This window comes from Capricornis sumatraensis, chromosome 11, assembly GCF_032405125.1.
Source record: "Capricornis sumatraensis isolate serow.1 chromosome 11, serow.2, whole genome shotgun sequence".
Classification (NCBI taxonomy): Eukaryota; Metazoa; Chordata; class Mammalia; order Artiodactyla; family Bovidae; genus Capricornis; species Capricornis sumatraensis.
In genome coordinates, this window is record NC_091079.1 from 49,343,722 (window position 1) to 49,365,040 (window position 21,319).

Below are 21,319 nucleotides of genomic sequence, written 5' to 3' on the forward strand. Positions count from 1 at the left end.
CACTGCCAAGAGGGTTCTTTACCACTAGCGCCACATGGATGATGCTGTGACTAAGCTATAAATTAAGTACCTAGTAATGATACAGAAAAATCTGTGATTCCAGCTTCCAGGAGTTTAAACTAAGTCCTAACTTACTGAAGCCATTAAATGTAGAAATCTCAAAAGCTAGTTAATGAAAAGCCTTTCAAAAGATATTCTTACACAATACTTCATTACCCTAATAGTTTTTTTTTCCCCCAAATATATTACTTCAGACAGCAAACTTTTTATTCCATTATCCTTTAAACAGGAACAATGAGCTTTGAAGTTTAACAATGAATCAAAAATTTCACCAATACGTTTTAGATTCTACATTGCAACTAACTTCTCAGAAACTACCACTTTTTGAGTTCTGGCATCACATCAAAGAAAAATATCCACCATTATAAGGACAGGCGACAATAATACATCTCTTTTCCAACTAGCGGGGCTGGATTTTCTTCATATACTTCAGCCAAAGCAACACACTGAAACAAGTTCCAAGCAGACTGTCTTCCATTAAGCCAAAACTAATGAGATCTGAAAACTCTACGTCAATGACACTCATTAATTTCTGTGCTTTGGAAGATACAGAATTTTTTTTCATTAAAAAACATTTTGTTAACACACAATTGGTATTACTGTTATTTTTAAATGAATAGTATTTGAATTTTTCTACTTTGTAATGCAAAAGATATCAATAGATAAAATCGATATAAAAAAAAGCTCTTTAGCATCTTCACCAATTTTGTTAGCATGGTCCTGAAGCCAAAAATTTTGAGACCAGTTCAGTTCACTCGCTCAGTTGTCTCCAACTCTTTACAACTCCAGGTACTATATATAGTCTGTGGAATTCTCCAGGCCAGAATACTGGAATGGGTAGCCTTTACCTCCTCCAGAGGATCTTCCCAACCCAGGGATTGAACCCAGGTCTCCAACACTGCAGGAGGATTCTTTACCAGCTGAGCCACAAAGGAAGCCCAAGAACATTGGAGTAGGTAGCCTATCCCTTCCCCAGCGGATTTTCCTGACCCAGGAATCAAACTGGGATCTCCTGCATTGCAGGCAAATTCTTTACCAACTGAGCTATGAGGGAAGCCCCACCCCCCACCAAAAAAAAAAATTGTTCACACACAATTGGTATTACTGTTATTGTTAAATGAATAATATTTGAATTTTTCTACTTTGTACTACAAAAAAAAATAAAGAGATAAAACCCATAGTTTTAAAAAAACCTCTTTAGCATCTTTACCAATTTTGCTAAGAGAGGAAAGTGGTCCTGAAACAAAAATTTTGAGATCAGTCCAGTTCAGTCGCTCAGTCGTTGTCTGACTCTTTGTGACTCCCATGGACTACAGCACTCCAGGCTTCCCTGTCCAACACCAACTCCTGGAGCTTGCTCAAACTCATATCCATCGAGTCAGTGATGCCATCCAATCATCTTATCCTCTGTTGTTCCCTTCTCTTCCTTCTTTCAATCTTTCCCAGGATCAGGGTCTTTTTCCAGTGAGTCTGTTCTTCACATCAGGTGGCCAAAGAAATGGAGTTTCAGCTTAAGCATCAGTCCTTCCAATGCATATTCAGGACTGACTTCCTTTAGGATGGACTGGTTGGATCTCCTTGCAGTCCAAGGGACTCTCAAGAGTCTTCTCCAACACCACAGTTCAAAAGCATCAATGCTTGGGTGCTCAGCTTTCTTTACAGTCCAACTCTTACACCCATACATGACTACTGGGAAAACCATAGCTTTGACCAGATGGACCTTTGTCAGCACAGTTGAGATGGTAAGGACCAAAAAGCAAACAGCTTGGAACAATTTGTGTACAACTGGAATCAAGATTGCTGGGAGAAATATCAATAACCTCAGATATGCATATGACACCACCCTTATGGCAGAAAGTGAAGAGGAACTAAAAAGCCTCTTGATGAAAGTGAAAGAAGAGAGTTAAAAAGTTGGCTTAAAGCTCAACATTCAGAAAACTGAATCTGACATCTGGTCCCATCACTTCATGGCAAATAGATGGGGAAACAGTGGAAACAGTGTCAGATTTTATTTTGGGGGGCTCCAAAATCACTGCGGTTGGTGACTGCAGCCATGAAATTAAAAGATGCTTACTCCTTGGAAGGGAAGCTATGACCGACCTAGACAGCATATTAAAAAGTAGACATTATTTTGTCAACAAAGGTCCATCTAGTCAAAGCCATAGTTTTTCCAGTAGTCATGTACGGATGTTAAGAGTTGGACTATAAAGAAAGCTGAGCACCCAAGAATTGATGCTTTTGAACTGTAGTGTTGGAGAAGACTCTTGAGAGTCCCTTGGACTGCAAGGAGATGCAACCAGTCCATCCTAAAGGAAGTCAGTCCTGAACATGCATTGGAAGGACTGATGCTAAAGCTGAAACTCCAATACTTTGGCCACATGATGCGAAGAACTGATTCATTTGAAAAGACCCTGATCCTGGGAAAGATTGAAGGCGGGAGGAGAAGGGGAACAGCAGAGGGACAGAATGGTTTGATGGCATCATCGACTCAATGGACATGAGTTTGAGTAAACTCCAGGAGTTGGTAATGGACAGGGAGGCCTGCTGTGCTGCAGTCCATGAGGTCGCAGAGTCAGACATGACTGAGCAACTGAACTGAGCATGAATGAATTATAACGTGGTGGAGCCAGGGTTGGGGGATGAAATGTTACAGACACTAAGCTTGTTTTTAGATCTAATCTAATGCCTTCTTTAAAAGTTAAGAAATGGGGAAAATGTATTTAAAGTTTTTATATTAACCTTCATATTTAGATTTCCAGTGTCTTCATCTTATCCTGTGGATCTGATTTACCATCTGGTGTCACTTCCTGACAACCTTAAGAACTTCTCATATTTCTTTTAAGGCCAGTCTGCTTGCTACAAATTTCTCTCAGTCTTTGCATAGGAACATATTTATTTCACCCTCATTTCTGAATGATAGCTTTGCTAAATGCAGAACTGTTCACAGGCAGATTTTCTTCTTCCAGCCCTTCAGGCATGTCACCCCACTGCCTCCAGAGTTTCTGAGGAGAAGGCAGCCACTGATGGCAACTGAATTCTTTTTGTCTTCCTGCTCTCACAGTTTCCTTGTTGTCTTTCAACAGATTGTCTATGCTGCATCTAGGCACAGGTCTCTTTGTATTTATCCCAAGATTCACTGAGCTCCTGGATGTGTAAAGCTCATCAAATTTGGGAACTTTCCCAAAATGCTGTTTTCTGCACCTTTCTCTCTCCTTCTGAGATTACCATTACACATATGTTTTATGCTTGAGTCTGAGGTCTGTACATTTTTCTCTTTTTCAGACTGAATCCTATCTGTTAGTCTGTCTTCAAATTCATTGACTCTTTTTACTAGCATCCCAAAACTGCTGCTGAGCCCCTCTGGTGAATTTTTCATTTCGGATATTGTAGTCTTCAAGTCTAGAATTTCCATTTCAACGTTTCACTTTGGAATACATCTACATTTATTCCCAAAGAAGTTGCAAAGACAGTACAGAGAGTTCCTGTATATGCTTCATCTAGCTTCTCCTAAAGTTACTATCTTACATAATCACGATACTTATCAAAAGAAAGTAACATGGATTCAAAACTGTAGACTTTATTCAGATTTCACCAGTTTTCCCTCAACTGTCTTTTTTCTTACAGGATCTAATGCAGCACACCATACTGCATTTAGCCATTACGTCTCCTTAGTCTCCTCCAATCTGTAATAACTTTTGTTTCTCATGACCTTGACAGTTTTCAAGAGTACCGGTCGGGTGCTCATGAACCATGATCCCAAGTTTCAGTCTGTTTTCTCATGATTGGACTCAGGTTATAGGTCTTGACATCATATCAAGGAGAGGCTTCTTTTGGGGGTTTTTGGTTTGTTTTTAAAATAATTTTTACACTCCATTTGTTGGAGAATCTCCATTTGTTGATTTACTATTGTCATATTTTTCTTTAATTATTTAAATACAGTTTCCTTTGGTTCTTTTAACATAGTTACAATAGTTGAAGTCTACTAAATCTAACATTTGGGAATATTCAGACACAATTTTGGGGGCTGCTATTTTTTTCCCACTTATGCACTAGTTACACTTTGTTTTCTTCCATGGCTTATAATTTTGCTATTGCTAAGCCTTGGGATTTTATATAATGTAGCAACTCTGGACTCTGATTCTTTTCACCTTACAGGTATTGTTGCTGTTTTTTACTTTTCTGTCTGGTATCACGCCTGGGCTAAATATGTGAACTTGGCCTCCCCCAGGTATGGCATCACTGATGTCTCTGCTCAGTCTTGTTTTAAATAGATCTTTTTATTTGCAAGCCTGACTTCCCAGGGCTTGCAGCTTTGTGTAACTTCGCGGTCAGCCTGTGACAGGACAGAGGTTATGCTCAACTCAAGCCAGTGAGGTTCCCTCCTCTACTGACAGGTACATGCATGGGTAGGGGAGCGTATGTGATGTTCAGTCTGTGTTCCAGTTTGCCCCAGGTTTCCTTTCCTCAGGACGCTTTCACATCTCCCAGGTGCATGCATGTAACTTCAGGATCTTCTAGGTCTTTCCCAGGTTTATGCTCCGTCGTATCTAGCAACATGTTTACCCCAAACGGCACTGCAGTTCCAGGTTCTTTGAGCTCACCACTGGCCCTCCCCTACACTTCTGAAAATCCACATCCACAGAAGATGTCACTGCACATCACCCATCACTCCAAAAAGCTGACCCTCTTCAAGCTGAAATCTGTATGCCCTGCTTCCTGCTGGCAGAACCTTGCTTGTTCAAGCAAGCCAGGACACAGTGGGGTGAAATGGGAGGAGCTCCAATCAAGAATGCCACAGATTTTCATTTCTCTCACTCCAAGTTTAACGGCATTACACCTTCCAAAGTTTCATGCAATTGGCCTTTGGTCAGTCTCGAGAGTACTGAAGTGGTTGCTTTAGAAAAGCAATGTAGAAATAAAAATTGTATTCAAGTGTTTACACTCTTTGAACCAGTAATCCCAGTTCTAGAAAAACCAACCTAAGGAAACCCCAAATGTGGAGAAAGCTGTGTATAGCACATTCTTTTATTTCTGCACAGAAAAACACGGGATAAAAATGTCTAAAATGTTAACAGCCGTTATCTCTGGATGGTAGACTATGGACAATGCTTATTTTCTTTATAACAAGTGTGTATTAACCTTGGTCCAAAAAAAATTCAAGGGACTTTTTGGAATTTCTCTTAACAAGTATCACCCAACTCTCTCTTATAATGTGTTTGCTATTCCCAGTCCAAATGGACAGGGCTCCTATTTTAATTCTGGGTTTTTCCTTCCCACTCACCGAAAAAAACTCAGAAGCACAATCAGAAAAGCACTCTCAGAAAGAGATCTAAATCCAAATCCTAGAAACACTGTTTACAGCTTTGCTACTCTGGGTAATTTTTCTAAATCTCAACGCATCCTTTAAAAAGATTATGTAATCTTAGAGATTAAGATAGCTCCAATACCACAGAGGGCAGCTCAGAAAGGGTATAAAAATGAAGTCTGAACTTTGGGGGGCGGGGGAGGGAAAAGTCTCAGACTATGAAACGAAATTGTCAATATAAGAATATGGTTTGGGATTCATCCCAGAGAGGGTTGTGGTGACGCACGATATGACATGACGAGCATGACTCTGACAGAGGAAGTTTGTCTCCCTCCTGTAGTGAACACTTCCTATGTGTTGTATAGGAAGGACACAGCAGGGAATAGTGTGAACAAGGTTCGTGCTTCCTGACCACATCTTCTGTGGTGGCAGGGATGGAGAGTAAGGGCAGGGTGGAAGCCAGACAGAAATAGACAAATCCAATTAGTGGGTCTGTGCTATAAATAAAACAAGGTAATAAGACAGATGGGGGAGGGGTGCTTTTAAAATAGGGTGGTCAGGGAAGGCTCCTCTGCAAAGGGTGAGCTGAGACTTGAAGGATGAAGAGGCACAGAAGACCTTGGGTCTGGGGGCAGAGCAGGTGCAAGGTCAAAGATGGGAAGAAACCTGACAATGTTCACAGACAGCAAGACCACTGCATAAGCAAACAAGACAGGTTAGGAGGGATTAGATCCCATGGGGCTGTATGATGAAAAGGAGTTTGGATTTTATTTTCATTGTGACAAGAACCATGAAAAAGGGATTTTTCAGCAGAGTAGCATGATCTGGTTCCTTTTTTTAATTACTTCGAGATGTCCCCTAGTGGTTAGGACTCGACACTTTCACTGCAGAGACCTGGGTTTAATCCCTGGTCAGGGACAGAGATCCTGCAAGCTGTGTGGAGCAGCCAAAAAAACATTTTTGACAGATCTGGCCAGAGAGAATTCTAGCAACAGGATACTACGTACCTTGAACTAGTAGGAGTGACAGCACTCGCAGTGGCAGAATCGAGCAGAATTCCCACACAGGTGGAGTCTCAGCTCTTTCTTTCTAAGCAAGCATAAAGGTCTCTTGTCAAACCTTCCTTGGTTCTCCCAGCTTCACTGTGCCACCACTGAACTTCACACACAATCCTAATCAAGTACTGCAATCATGTCCTTACACAGCTGTCTTTCCTGATGGACGAACTCTAAGAATGGAGGCAGGAAGCATGTCTTATTTATCTTTGATAAACCAAGCTAAGTGCCTGGCAGAGTAAAAGTGCTCCATAAACTCCTGACAATTGCAAGAAGGAACAAACACATTTTAAAACATTCAAAGCTGTGTGTATTAGTTTCCTAGGGCTGCTGTAACAAAGGACCACCAACATGGTGGCTTACAACAACAGATATTTACTCTCAGTCTGCAGGCTAGCAATCCTAAATCAAGGTGTGGGCAGGGCTGTGCTCCTCTGAATAAACGAAGGCTTGAGGGAGGAATCCTCCCAGCACTGTAGTGGCTTCCCATGTGGCCCGGCCAGCACTGGAGTTCCTGGCCCATAGCTGCCATGAGTCCAGTCTCTGCTCGCTCTTCATGGGTTGCTTTCTTGTGTGTCAGAGGCTCTCTGGGTCCTCGCCTCTTCTTAGACTCTAGTCTCCCCGAACCTGTATGACCTCATCTTGACTGCATTTACAAAGATCCTCATTCCAAATAAGGTCACGTTCTGAGTTTTCACATAGACATGAATTTCTGGTGGACTCTATTCAACCCATCACACTTTTCAACACTGCAATGGATTGCCTTAAAAAGCAGTAGTCTTCTCATTCCAAATGTGTTCAAGCAAAAATGGAGTAGCCAAACTCAGGGTGTTCAGCTGAAGAGACTTCACATTGCCCAGCATGTCCTTAACCCCCTTGGTTCCAGTTTCTCAGCTAGATGCTGGGGGGCTGATTCACCCACACTCCTCTCACTTTGATGTTCTATGATTCCAGGTCATAAATATTATAGCAGAAAGCTTACCTTCTCAGCTCTGAAACAGGCAACATGTTTTTTGTAGACTATCTGCCTCCAAACTCACTTCATTTTTCCATTAACAATGTAGTGCATTCCTCCATACATCAAACCAGCACTATAATTCCATTTTAATAAACCATGTTGAATACCTACTATATGCCAGTAACTTGTTTCTGACTAACCTATCGATATAATAAATTATTAGCCTGTGTATTCCTATGGAGAACAGTAAAATACGGCAACAAGGTAATGTGGTGAAATACAGTAAATGGTGGCTAACACACTGGGTCATGCACACACATCCTGAGGAGCACCTAGGCATGGAGAGTTTCAAGGGAATCGATTTCTAGGTTCTCAGCTTCCAAATGCACAACGTTCTAGAACCATTCTACTGACACTTTTCATTTACCTCCTCTCCCATTTCATCTCTCCTCTTCTACCAGAGGTAACTTAACACTTCCTAAAACTTCCTGTGTAGCTGGGGCCTGACGACAGCTGAGGACCCCAAAGGAGAGTTTAAAGCATTCATGTTGAAAAAGTTAATCACTTTCGGACTGTGTATCAATTTATTTTTTCAAGTCAAGGGGTCACCAGCTCCTACTATCATGAAAATGGAAAGAGGATCAAGTCCATTTGCTAAGTCTATAAACGAGATTTCTCAATACTTGCACTATTAAAGTAAGAAAGAAGAAAATGGAGAACCTCATCTTTTCTAATAATATTTATAAATAGATAAAATCTATTAATAAAATGATTAAAATAAAATGCATTTCCCATTAAATTTTTACTATTTAATACTTATAAATTTCATAACTAACATGTTATTTTGAATGTCTATTGGCTATCACTGTATCAACAACTCAAGCCAAAATAAATTTGACATAGCCTTACAGACACAGAAAATTTCAAATGTTTTAAATTATAACTGCTTTTGCATAGAACTCAGAAAAAATGGTGACACTGCTAAAATATTTTCTATTTCCATCTGTTAAACTAATGAATGGATTTGCTTTTGCTATAGAAAAGTATACGGTGACTGTTAATTATTCTTTCATATTTGAAAGCATTTTAAGGATAAGCAGAAACAACCAAATAAAAATGAGGTTAAAGAGAAAAATAAGGAATATAAAAATTCTGACTTGAAATTAAGAGCTTGCTCATACCGAGGTTTAAGTAATACACCAAAATTTACATCATTTACAAATACTAACACTTAGAAGAAAAGCTCTAGATGAGTAAAAAGGGCGCCAGTCTTTTGTATTTTTCAAGTTTTTCAAAGGGATGTGAGCAAAAAAATGTTGAAAACCCTTGTGGTAAAAGTCAAAATATGTTGTTAGTCTTAACCTTCATCCTAAGATACTGCCAATTGGACATCCTCACCTGGATGGCTCCCCAAACACTTGAACTCGACATATTTAATGTGAACATAAAATGCACTCTACCACCCTTGCCCAGGCCTCCACACACACACACACAAAAGAGGAAAATAAGAAAAACACAATCTGCCTCGTCTTTTGTATTTTTGTTACTAGCCTCATGATCTAACTACTTGGTCTCCCAAATTTAAAAGGCGCAAAGTTTTTGTTTGTTTTTATCTCTCAAATCAAATCAGTTCCTAGGATCTAACTCCTCCTAATTTTCTATTCCCTCCACCACCGCTGCTGCTGCTGCTAAGTCACTTCAGTCGTGTCCGACTCTGTGTGACCGCATAGACAGCAGCCCACCAGGCTCCGCCGTCCCTGGGATTCTCCAGGCAGGAACACTGGAGTGGGTTGCCATTTCCTTCTCTCAAAATCTCTTCACAGGCTGTCATCAAATAGCTCTTCTTTAAAACAATAACTATACTTAAATGTACTTCCCAACACCTCCCAACACCTCCCGTGGAGAGTGAAACCACTTTATCATTACTAGAGAGCTATACACCTGTCAATCACACAACTGAGTTACCAAAGAATCACAGAATCATGAAGTCGGCAGGAACCAGAAGAGTCAAACCCCAAACAAGAACTTCATCCAAGTATCTTTTGGGAATTTATAATCTCAGGAGGCACTGTTCATGAAGTGTTCTTCTCTGGACATCTCGATCATAGATCCAGCCCAAATACAACTTATTTAACTTCTTCTAGGATTACTGTAGTTTAAAAGGAGATATTTATGATGCAGGGACTTCACACCTGTGCTCTGTGATGACCTAGATGGGGTGGGACTGGGTAGGGGGTGGAAGGGAGGTTCAAGAGGAAGGGGACATAAACACACCCATGGCTGTGGCTCAGAGGTTAAAGCATCTGCCTCCAATGCAGGAGACCTGGGTTTGATCCCTGGGTCGGGAAGATCCCCTGGAGAAGGAAATGGCAACCCACTCCAGTATTCTTGCCTGGAGAATCCCATGGACGAAGGAGTCTGTTGGGCTACAGTCCACGGGGTCGCAAAGAGTCGGACACGACTGAGTGAAAAATTAAAATTAAATGGCTGATACATGTTGATGTATGGCAGAAACCAACACAATATTGTAAAGCAACTATCCTTCAATTAAAAATAAATTTTAAAAAAGGAGACGCATGCTAAAAGAACATGTAAAATTACATAAACTTCTAAACAAAAAGTTAAGTTACTTATAATTTCACCATCCAAAGATAGCTTCAATTAGCATTTTGGGATATATACTGGCTCCACACCCCCCACCCCCAGGCCTCTTTTGCAAGCATGCAATGTGTGTGAATGTTTATGTTTTGTGATTTATTTTTAAACAAAATTTTTTTAAATGCTGAGGTTTTGTTTGCTAGCTTAATGTTGCTATAAGCAATTTTTCATGCAATTAAATAATCTTCAAATTCTTCCAAGTATTTAAGTAGGTACATAATACAGAAATAACAAGAAATACTAAAATTTATGTAGCCATTTGTAAACTATACTGTATATACTTTAAATTCAATGCACTTTAGTAGTCACACAATGTAAAAGACATTGTATACTCAGAAGAAGAAATACTATAACAAATTCTAAATTAGGTTTTTAATTTTTCAGTGATAAATACATGATGAATATCCCTGAAGATCATTAATCTTTATCTAAATTTCTAGTTATTTGCTCAGTACAGATTCCCAAAAGGAAATTATCAGGCAAAAGTATTAATTTTACTAAATTGTCAAATTACTTTTCAGAAAACTTAAAATGATTTAGACTCCTACTAGCAGCTTGCATGAGTACAATCTTCAAGCTATACACTTACTTTTTATAAAAAGTTGTCAATATGAAAACAAAAATCAGTATCATTCTTTTAACAAGCATTTCTTTTATTACTGCTGCTGCTGCTGCTAAGTCACTTCAGTCGTGTCTGATTCTGTGTGACCCCATAGACGGCAGCCCACTAGGCTCCCCTGTCCCTGGGATTCTCCAAGCAAGAATACTGGAGTGGGTTGCCATTTCCTTCTCCAATGCATGAAAGTGAAAAGTGAAAGTGAGGTCGCTCAGTCATCTCCGACTCTTCGCAATCCCATGGACTGCAGCCTTCCAGGCTCCTCCATCCATGGGATTTTCCAGGCAAGAGTACTGGAGTGGGGTGCCATCGCCTTCTCTGTCTTTTATTACTAGTATGGTTAAATATAGGAGCTCCCTTTCTATTTCTATTGTTTCTATCTATTGGTCCTTATCTACACTCTGAGGTAACATGCATGGGCTTTAAGGGTCAGAATGACCCAGAGGTGAATTTACTTTCAATACCTGGCTGTCTTGCCTTGGACAAGAGACAACTTTAAGCTTGGGTCTCCTCCTGTATATTAGCAACTGACCTCACAAAGTAAGAAAAAGGCATTGCAATTGAGAACATACAACCAAAGCAAAATCTATATTAATCCTTTTCTTCTCATTCACATGGCAATCATTCAAATACTAGAAGACAGCAATGCTCCATCACATCTCAACAGCCACTACCCATCTCCATTCCCACCCCTTCCTGAGTCTTTTCTTCTCCAGACTAAATGTCTTCCATTTCCTCCGTCACATATCAAACAATACAGCTTCAAATCACCTCACCACCCTAGTCACTGTCTTCATAGTATGACTTGGCTAAATCTTGTCCCCCTAGAACATGGCGTCTAGGACAAAATATTTCAGATATGAGTTGAGAAGACCATAGTGAAGGTTATCATTTCAAATAATTGTCTAAAATCATCAAATGTTTTCTTTATCCAGATCTGTGAGTCAACAAAATCTATAACCCATAAACCTAGAAGTCTAACTATATTCCACTCGCCTTCACCAATGAGGCACACCAGTTTGAAAGTAAGACTCTGGAACATAAAATGCTCTTCTCCAACATCTCACCTGATGCTTCAGGCAAGGCAAGTCCAAGTACTAAACTCAGTTTATGTACTCCTTGGTAAAAATGGGATTTAACGTCTCTAAGCTCAGTTTTTACTCACTCCTCAGTAAAAATGGGAGTACTGCCAATTATCTCATAAAGTAATCTTTTATAAAGATTAAAAACATCAATTATAGTATCTGGCACATAGGAGGTACTCAATAAGGGAAAACAAATAATTATAATTAATATTAAAGAGAGATTACTGCTTCTTTATTAAGTGCTGTTTGCTGAGTACTTTACATGGTCTTGAGCCAGTTTGGTCTACTCAAAACTCCAAGAAAGAGTAGGTTTGGCCAAAATTTAGTCATCTGGTTAACAATTTTTCTTTCCCAAACTATGCCCTCTCTGCCTTTGTCCTTGCCTTCTCCCTCTAGTCATCTTCTGAAAACGAAGCGTCAATCCCTACCAGCAGGTGGAGGCATGGAGCAAGAATCCTAAACTCCCATTCAAAACCAGAAGCAGGAGAGATTCGCATCCATCACAAGACCAGTGGCACCAGTCCCTTCAGAAGGCTTCCTGCCTGCATGCTTAGAAGGCTCATCTACAAACATAATTTTTATTCCTTTCCCCATATCCTGGTCACATGAACATTTATACCCGAATGCAACCATATAAAAGTATCATTGATTGATGAATAATCTTTTGAAAGATGTATTTGTCAACGACGTAAAAATTTACCTTAATTTCAGGCAAGAACAGACCATTTAAATGTGGAAGAGAATAAACATTCAATTTTCTCTCAATTCAAATGATAAAATATGAACAATGAGTAGCCATAATAAAATAGGTTTTGAGTTTTTTAATTAGAAGAATAAAAATTAATTGTTGAAGTTTTCTGGAGTGGTCAAAGGGAATGTAAGAAGGTCCAGAAAACTTTGACTAAAAATACTGAGTGAAAAAAAGATAATGAGTCAAGAGATTTCTAAAAAAATTAGAAAGATTTTACAGAAACACAGCAAATGTGATACATAGTCTATAGTACAGACAAAAAAAAAATTAAATTCATTAAGAGCATCTGCATGCAGTGAGGGTTCTTTATCATCTAAAATTTCCTAGGGTCTCTATAACTATTAATGATCCTAGACAAAAATTAAGTCAAGCTAAAGTTTGTCTATTTCCCTTTCTTCAGGTCTTCTCTTCCGAGCTTGTCTCTGTATCCATCCTCAGAAAAGAATTTAATTCTCTTAAACTGCTCTAACCCTTTTTGAAAAGAATGAAGGGAAGGAGGGAGGGAGGAGGGAAGGAAGTGTTAGCAGAAGTCTTATCAACTGCTTCAAAAAGAATGGATGGCACACACCCCTCCCTGTTTCCACCTAAAGTGAGCCCCCTAGTCTTCCTAACTCCCTAATCTTCCTAACTCCTGTAAAGGGCTTAATATTTTACCTCTAGCAGGGCTTCCATGTTTAAAAAGGAACTTTTGAGCATCCAGTATATCCAACTGACAGAACTCTAGGCAATGCAACAAAGCCACAAAATCTGGACAAAGGTCTAAAACCTCTCAACCTCTCACATCCCACAGACAACAGATGCTCCTGATGACAACGTATAAACCAGCCATTTCAACATCCTAATCCTCAATCAAAACTACAGTCCAAATACACTATAAATTTACATTAATATTATGTGTGAGCAGATATTTGTAGTATAAATATATATATATATACACACACACACATATGTTTATTTTGAAGTAAAAGTCCAAACATGGGAGCACTGAATTTAAATCAAATTATGAACCCTTTCTGCAAACAGAACAATGAAACCAAGGTTCCTACCAAAGGAGTGCCTAGTGGGCAGGAAGAAAGTCTCAGAAACAGAATCACTCCCTGGTTCACCACTGACTACACGGCCCTCCCCTCCCGCTCCACCATCTTCCCCAATGGCTTCTGAACTCAGGCTTGTGAAGAGCCTTGCAGCTATGCTAACATTTGACACACTGCACCTTTACCATCTATTAGGTAGATAACAGCAGCCATAAATAAGCACAGGATATGCAAAGGAGGGACTTTATTTTTTTGGGCTCCAAAATCACTGCAGATGGTGACTGCAGCCATGAAATTAAAAGATGCTTCCTCCTTGGAAGAAAAGCTATGACAAACCTAGACAGGATATTAAAAAGCAGAGACATTACTTTGCCAATAAAGGTCCATCTAATCAAAGCTACGGTCTTCCCAGTAGTCATGTATGGATGTGACAGTTGGACTATAAAGAACGCTGAGAGCCAAAGAATTGATGCTTTTGAACTGTGGTGTTGGAGAAGACTCTTGAGAGTCCCTTGGACTGCAAGGAGATCCAACCAGTCCATACTAAAGGAGATCAGTCCTGGGTGTTCACTGGAAGAACTGATGTTGAAGCTGAAACTCCGATACTTTGGCCACCTGATATGAAGAGCTGACTTATCTGAAAAGACCCTGATGCTGGGAAAGATTGAAGGTGGGAGGAGAAGGGGACAACAAAGGATGAGATGGTTGGATGGCGTCACCGACTCAATGGACATGAGTTTGAGCATGCTCCAGGAGCTGGTGATGGACAGGGAAGCCTGGTGTGCTGCAGTCTATGGGGTCACAAAGAGTCGGACACTACTGAGTGACTGAACTGAACTGAAGCAAAGGAAATGTCACAAAAGAGGAAATGAAAATATACAAAAACATATCAGAAAACGTACTCTTGCTTACCCCAAGTGAAAACAAACTTAAGTGTACCACAGCACATCTACGGAAGCAATAAAACATTTACATAAATGTTTATAAAATATTTTAAATGTTTATCTAACATATAGTATCATGACTGCATACTACACAGTTGGAAAGAGATACGCTCATTCATCTTTGAACCAGAAAAGTGAAGATTCGAGCAAGTCAGAAAGCTTTCCTACCTCCTGACCCAATCAAGTGATTTCACTCTAAAGACTTGATCAAACTTGCATGAAGGTATTAAATGAAGTTTTGCAGATAACAGCAACAGCCTGAAAGGAGCTCTTACATTCAGCATCCAGAGAATGAGCTACTGACAGGTCAACATCGCATCACCACTAGCCACCATTAACTACAGCTATACACCACGTCTGCCAATACCTGAGCCACTAGCCACCATTAACTACAGCTATACACCACGTCTGCCAATACCTGAGCCACTAGCCACCATTAACTACAACTATACACCACGTCTGCCAATACCTGAGCCACTAGCCACCATTAACTACAGCTATACACCACGTCTGCCAATACCTGAGCCACTAGCCACCATTAACTACAGCTATACACCACGTCTGCCAATACCTGAGCCACTAGCCACCATTAACTACAACTATACACCACGTCTGCCAATACCTGAGCCACTAGCCACATGCAGCTATTTAAACAAAACTCAACTGAAAATTCAATCCCAGTCAAAACTAGCCACATTTCAAGTGCTCATCTAGCTATATACATGGCTGTGTGCGTGTGCTCAGTTGCTCAGTCATGTCCAACTCTTTGTGATCCCATTGACGGTAGTCTACCAGGCTCCTCTGTCCATGGCATTTTCCAGACAAGAATACTGGAGTGGGTTGCCATTTCCTTCTCCAGGGGATCTTCCCGACACAGGGATCAAACCCACATCTCCTGCATTGGCAGGTGATTCTTTACCATTAGCACCACCTGGGAAGCCCTGATATATGCCTAGTGACTATCAGATACTACAGAGAACATTTCCATCATCACAAAAACTTCTTCTGATAGCCTGTTACTCTACTTAGCTGACTGTGTCATGTCTCTCCTCCTCCCTTACATGCACCCATTTACCTAGACACATCTTCTTAACCTTAGCCTAAGGCTTAAACTAGCAAGTGAAGCTTACCTTCTTGTAGTTTCATGACACCTTGATAATGCCACTAAACAAGTATATCACATATAACCATACCATTTTCCTCACCAAAATCCTGTAAGCTTCTTCAAGGAGGAATCAACTGTTTTCCAAGGGGCTCTGAACTGTTCCGGCACACGCAGGACTCTGATAATCTTTCCTGTACTAAGAACATTGCTAAGGATGACAGATGTACACTGACTACAAGTTAAAAATGTTTATGAATAAGGACGGCAAGGCTTCAAAAAGAAAAACCTGGTTAGGCTGGCAGGCTCACAGATTTTTTTTTTTTTAACTAATTCTTTGCATTTTCTCAGTACCTAACACATTTACAGAAGGTGTTCAGTAAATATTTGTGGAATAGTTTCTGGATTTTAAAAAAAAAAGATACCAATAATGAACCCTATGGCAAAGGATGCACCTCTGGGTGAAAATGATGCGCAGAGGTAGGTTCAGCAGTTGTTACAAATGTTACCACTGTAACAAATGTTAAAATATCTCACAGGTAGGAGATGTTGATAATAGGGGAGGGGTACATCTCTCCATATTCTACTCAATTGTGCCATGAACATAGAACTGCTCTAAAAAAATTAAGTCTATAAAAAAGATACAGATGCTAAATTAGAAATCAAATTTAGCTTATTACAGTACTAAAAACATGTTTGCACATTAGATCCCCAAATTTTGCTCAATAATAATACATACCATAGATTTATGATCATTTAAAAAAAACTAATCCTCAGATTTCTCACCCAAATAAGATTCATTTCCAGTGCATAGAAAACCTGATTGAAATAATCGCACACGTGGTGTTCTGGCATGCTACCAATATACTAACTCAACTTCCACACTTAATAAGCACCTACCTACGAAAAGCACTGTGGCCACAGTGGTGAACAAGATAATTTCTGGTCTCACATTTTTGTTTTCCAAATAACAAAGGTATTCTGCGAGAGAAATGTTTAAATTCAGCTAACAAAAATCCCCAAAATGGCAAAAAAAAAAAAAAAATCATATATTATCCTTATTTTTCAAATAATTTTAAAATCTCATTATCAACCATTCGAGAAAGTAGTACACGACCTGTTTTAAAACAAAAAGTTAATGCCTCATTTACTTGGCATCCTTGGGAGAGCTGGTGCTCCACATAAATGAACTTTTCAGATAACTCATGCTTGCCCATTTAAGCACCAACACGAACTGGAGGTTTTGTTTGTTTTAAACAGTATCAATCTTTCGCTACTGAACTGAACTGAATCTTTAAACTTTTAAAAACAGATTCTGTTAAACACTATTTTGACTAATGTCAAAAACATGATTGTGCTGTAGACACTCAAGATGCCAAACTTTTTAAGCTGCTGGTTTTGAAGAATGTTTCTTGCAGTCTTGAGCTTCTGGTGCATCAGTTGTCAACCTTTGCTGCTCTCAGTGTAAACCTGACTCCAGAAGCCTCAAAGCCCCCTGCAAATGTGCCGTTACTTGGAAAAGGAGTTTGTCACAACTCAGAGGATCTCCAAATCTCCTTTGGGCTGCTCAGAGTCTTCTGATTTCCTGAATCTGTTAAAAAGTCTACAGTTACAAACTCCAAACAAGTTTTGGATAAATGAGTTACTGCTAGACCTAGATGAAAGTCTTTATGTTGATTTCTTATTTTCAACTGAGGCTCAGTCAGTGATAACGTCATTAGCCATTTACTCATTCAGCCAGTATTTACTAAGTCTCTACTATGAACTGGGCTCCAATATTAAAGTAAAAATTGAAAAATGAAAATATCGCTAGTTGTGAACGTATTTTAAAATAGAAGTACTCTAAAATAAATGACTTCTACTTAGTACCTAAGGAGGAAAAAAACAAAAACAGGTTTCCTGAAGTCTTTTCAATGAAACTACAAAACCACCTAAACTTTTTATAATTCCTGTAGCTCCAGACTTAGAAACTCAAGATTCAAGGGTAAACGGAGCTTTTGATTTAACCAAATATTTACTTTAGGAGCTCTGAATAAGGTTCCGAGATTTGTCTCTTTTTCAATCTATTACAAATTCCCATTGGCCCAAAACAAATCACTATGATGTATGTTTTAGTATTAAATAATTATTGAAAAATTTGAAAATGATAAACATACCCACTCAGCACCATGGTAAGTTTAATGTCATTTTAATGGCATCGCTAAGCTGAAAATTTAGGAGAACCAGAAGTTTCTATACACTTCACTTTGGGGTACAAACAATTTTTTTTTTTTTTTTAAGTTTTAAGAGTAAGTATAGTCATCTTCCCGAATGATTCAGAAGGTAAAACAATCTGCATGCAATGCAAGAGACGCAGGTTGGATCCTGGGTTGGGAAGATCCCCTGGGGAAGGAAAATGGCAACCCACTCCAGTATTGTTGCCTGGAGAATCCTATGAACAGAGGAGCCTGGCAGACTATAGCCCAAAGGATGCCAAAGAGTCAGACAGGACTAAGCCACTAAGCATGGCATGGCATTATAGTGTGACTATCCAATATTTGCTTCATCTGCCACAATCAATTTTAAAATTCCACTACCCTTTATATCTAAAGCTAGGAAATGAGCTAAGAAGGAATGGGGCTTAAAATTGGTCTCTGAGGATTAATTAAGGCATCAGGTAAAACCCCTGGCATCAGCCTTACTTGTATTAATTCCCTTGGAATCTCTGATATCATTCATTTTCTCCTTGGGGAGTACAACTAACCTTATTCACCTTTTATAATTTTACAAGTGATAACTGATTGCCTTCATTATAACATTTAGACTGAACCGGAAATGAGTATTAGTCATGCGTTGCTGATATGAGAAAGGAAAACAAGTTACTACCATTAAAAACCTTTTTAATCCATTAGTATCTTTTCAATTTTTTAAAATTTGGAACCTGAAAATGCTTTAAACAATACTGTAAGGGCAGATCATGGACCTAACTTTCAAAACAACTACATAACATTATTTTTAAATGTCACTTACAGTAATCTACAAGTTGACTCTGACCTCATTAGCATACCACTTTGTCTTGTGAAAGAAGTCTGATTTTAAATAAAAACAATTCAAAGAAACCCAAATATACGCTTCTGCTCTCTCTCTCCAAACTATTTAGGCAAAGAAGCAAATGACAAATATTTACTGGACACATCTACTCTAAGAAATCTCTATCGGGTGCTACCCACTGTACCAGTAAAAAACAAAAAGAAATACAGACCGGGCTCAAGTTATTTATAATATATCGGGGGGTGGGGAAGAGATATGCTCCCATAAAAGAAGCTAATACTAGTCAACAGGAAAAATAAACATATGTGATTTAAAATGTGATCATGAACATGTAACGTTCTGGGAGCAGAAATGGAGGGCAACCAGTTCAAATGTAAACAAAATTCTTTTGTCCTCCCTATTTTAAATCTGGCGACCAAAATCAGCCAGAAATAAGAGGCTGGGCCAACAGCATCACTGGGGGGGGGGGGGGGGGAAACCGAAATTCTCAGGAGCAACTGGTACTGGACCATTCAAAACAGTCTTCCTGTGAGTGCTCCATCAGTAGTTTTTCTCTTAAAAATCTTATCAAATTAAAAATAAAACTGATTCCTGGCTATCAACTTTCCGGAAACCGAAGCTTTGAGGCACTCTGAATACTTGTTTCTCTGACCTCACTTAGGGTCCATCAACAGACTCGAATAAGTAAGGAGACGAGCAACCGAGAATCGGCCTATTGTTCGGAGAACTGCAGGACTATCCCAGCACCGCGGGGCGCGCGGGAGGCGCAAACCCAGCACAGGTGTTGTAGGGGTGAGGGGTGGCCAGGTGTGCCAGGACCACAAGTAAGGAAGAAAGAGGCCCACCTTCCAGACTGAGACGTCGAGAAAAGGAAGACGACTTAAGTCATTCCAGATCCTTAAGCCGCTGAACACAGAGGGGGGCGCGCCTGGGGAGGGTACGAAGGGGTTCCCAGAGCCCACCCGGGTCCAGCCTCGAGCAGGCCGGGGTGGAGGGTGGGGTGAGGTTTGAGTCCCGAGGATCAGAGAAAAGCCTCTCGAATCGAGGGGGGGTCAGCCTAGACATCCCCAAACAACGGGAAGTGCTGGTCGGGGGGTGAACGGCGAGGACTGGGGAGTAGGGGTCGCGGAGGTGAAGCCAGGTGGAAGGAGGTAAACAAAAGAGCAGCCCCCAAGTGTGGGGCCCCCGGCGGCGGCGTTTACCTGGGAGAGCTGCCGGGGATTGGGGCAGCCGAAGAGCGCGGAGCTGGAGCTGAAGCTGATGGCTCCTCGGCGGCTGAGGACGTGCTGGGGGACCGGCCTGTCCAGAGGCAGCACCGGCAGCTGGTAACATACTTCCATTGAATACGCCCGCCCTGCCCCCGCGCGGCGCCCGCCCTGCCGCGGCCGCCGGCCCCTGCGCTTGGAAGGGGCCGCGGCTCGGGGGCGCCGGGCCGAGGCGGGGGCAGGGCGGGCGGGCGCCGACCCCGGGCCGGGAAGCCGCGCTCACGCCTCCCCCACCCCAACACTCCGCCGGGGCCGCCGGCGGGAAGGCGCTGCGGCGGCCGCGGCGACAGTTAACGAAGACCAGCGCGCGCCCGGCTCCCGGGGTGCAAGCGACAGCAGCACCCGCCAAATCGGAGGGGAAACCCCGGCGTCCCCAGGCTGTTCGGCCCAGAGGAGAGGGTCCGGGGCGGGGGGTGGGAGGGCAGCGGAGCAGGAGCGGAGCAAAAACAGAGCAAAGCGGTGCAAGAACACACGGCTGGAGCCAGCAGCGAGACCCAGCGCGCGCGGGGCTCGGATGCAGGCACCAGCTCCGGCCGCGGTCCTGCCCCCTCCCCTCCCCTCCCCCGGAGCCTGACTTCACTCCGCCGCCGGCGCGAGCCCGGCGTAATTCACACTTTGCAGCCGCGGACCCTGCGCCAACCACGGCCGCCGCCACCGTGACGTCACGACGCCGCGCCGCAGGCCCCGCGCCGCCGCAGCGCCTAGGGAGCCGGGCTAGCGGTAGTGGGGTTGAGCCGCCCTCCCCCGGGGCCGCACCTCGGGGCTCACTCACCATCCCCCTCCCGCTGCCCTCCTCCCCGACCCATCCTCGTCCTGCAGCACTCCGCCACCCCGGCCAAGGCGCGTGCGCACGAGGTTCCACCGTGTGGGGATATTCCCCCCTATCGCTAAACTCTGGCGTTGGGGCGCGCTGAAGGTGTGGGGTGGGCTCCGCCTACGCGAGAGGCGCGATTCCGGCCTTTTCGCTTCGGAAAGCCCAAGCACGCGGCCCAGTCGCAGCGCTCAACCCCGACCGCGGGGTCATCGCCGTGTTTCCCTCCTTGAATTCCCATCCTTGGGGCTCATTGGGGACCGCTGCGGCAGTGACGTCGGCGGGCCGCGCGGCACCGAACTCCCCTCTACGTCACTGCCAGCACCCGGGAGGGTCGGGGTCGAGCGCTCCCCTGGCAGGTGCGGGCCCCGGGGCCGTCCCGAGTGGAGGGGCGGAGAGCAGAGCCCAGTAAAGCGGGCGTGAGGAGGGGGCGATGGGTTGGAGGGAAAATACCCGAGACTGAGAAAGAAGAAGTGAGAGTATGCACTGGAAAAAATGAGAAGAATGAAAATGAGAAGACAGAGCGGGAAAAGAGACTGCACGCCCTTTTACCAAACGTGTTTTTGTTTCTTGGCTTCGATTTTTAGAAGGCAGGAGGAAAAAAACTCTTGACCGGAGTTGTAGACTGCAGGTTTATTTTGTCAC

The 21,319-nt window shown here is 42.0% G+C and overlaps 1 protein-coding gene across 1 annotated transcript in view; it reads right to left on the reverse strand.

The window, feature by feature from the left end:
* PDE7A (phosphodiesterase 7A) overlaps nucleotides 1–19,938 on the reverse strand; it is a 106,896-nt gene extending 86,958 nt beyond the window's left edge. Inside the window, exon 1 of the mRNA XM_068983664.1 lies at nucleotides 19,801–19,938. Coding sequence (XP_068839765.1) covers nucleotides 19,801–19,938 — 138 coding nt within the window. The remainder of the gene's footprint in view (nucleotides 1–19,800) is intronic.
* Between the last annotated feature and the right edge of the window lie 1,381 nt (nucleotides 19,939–21,319).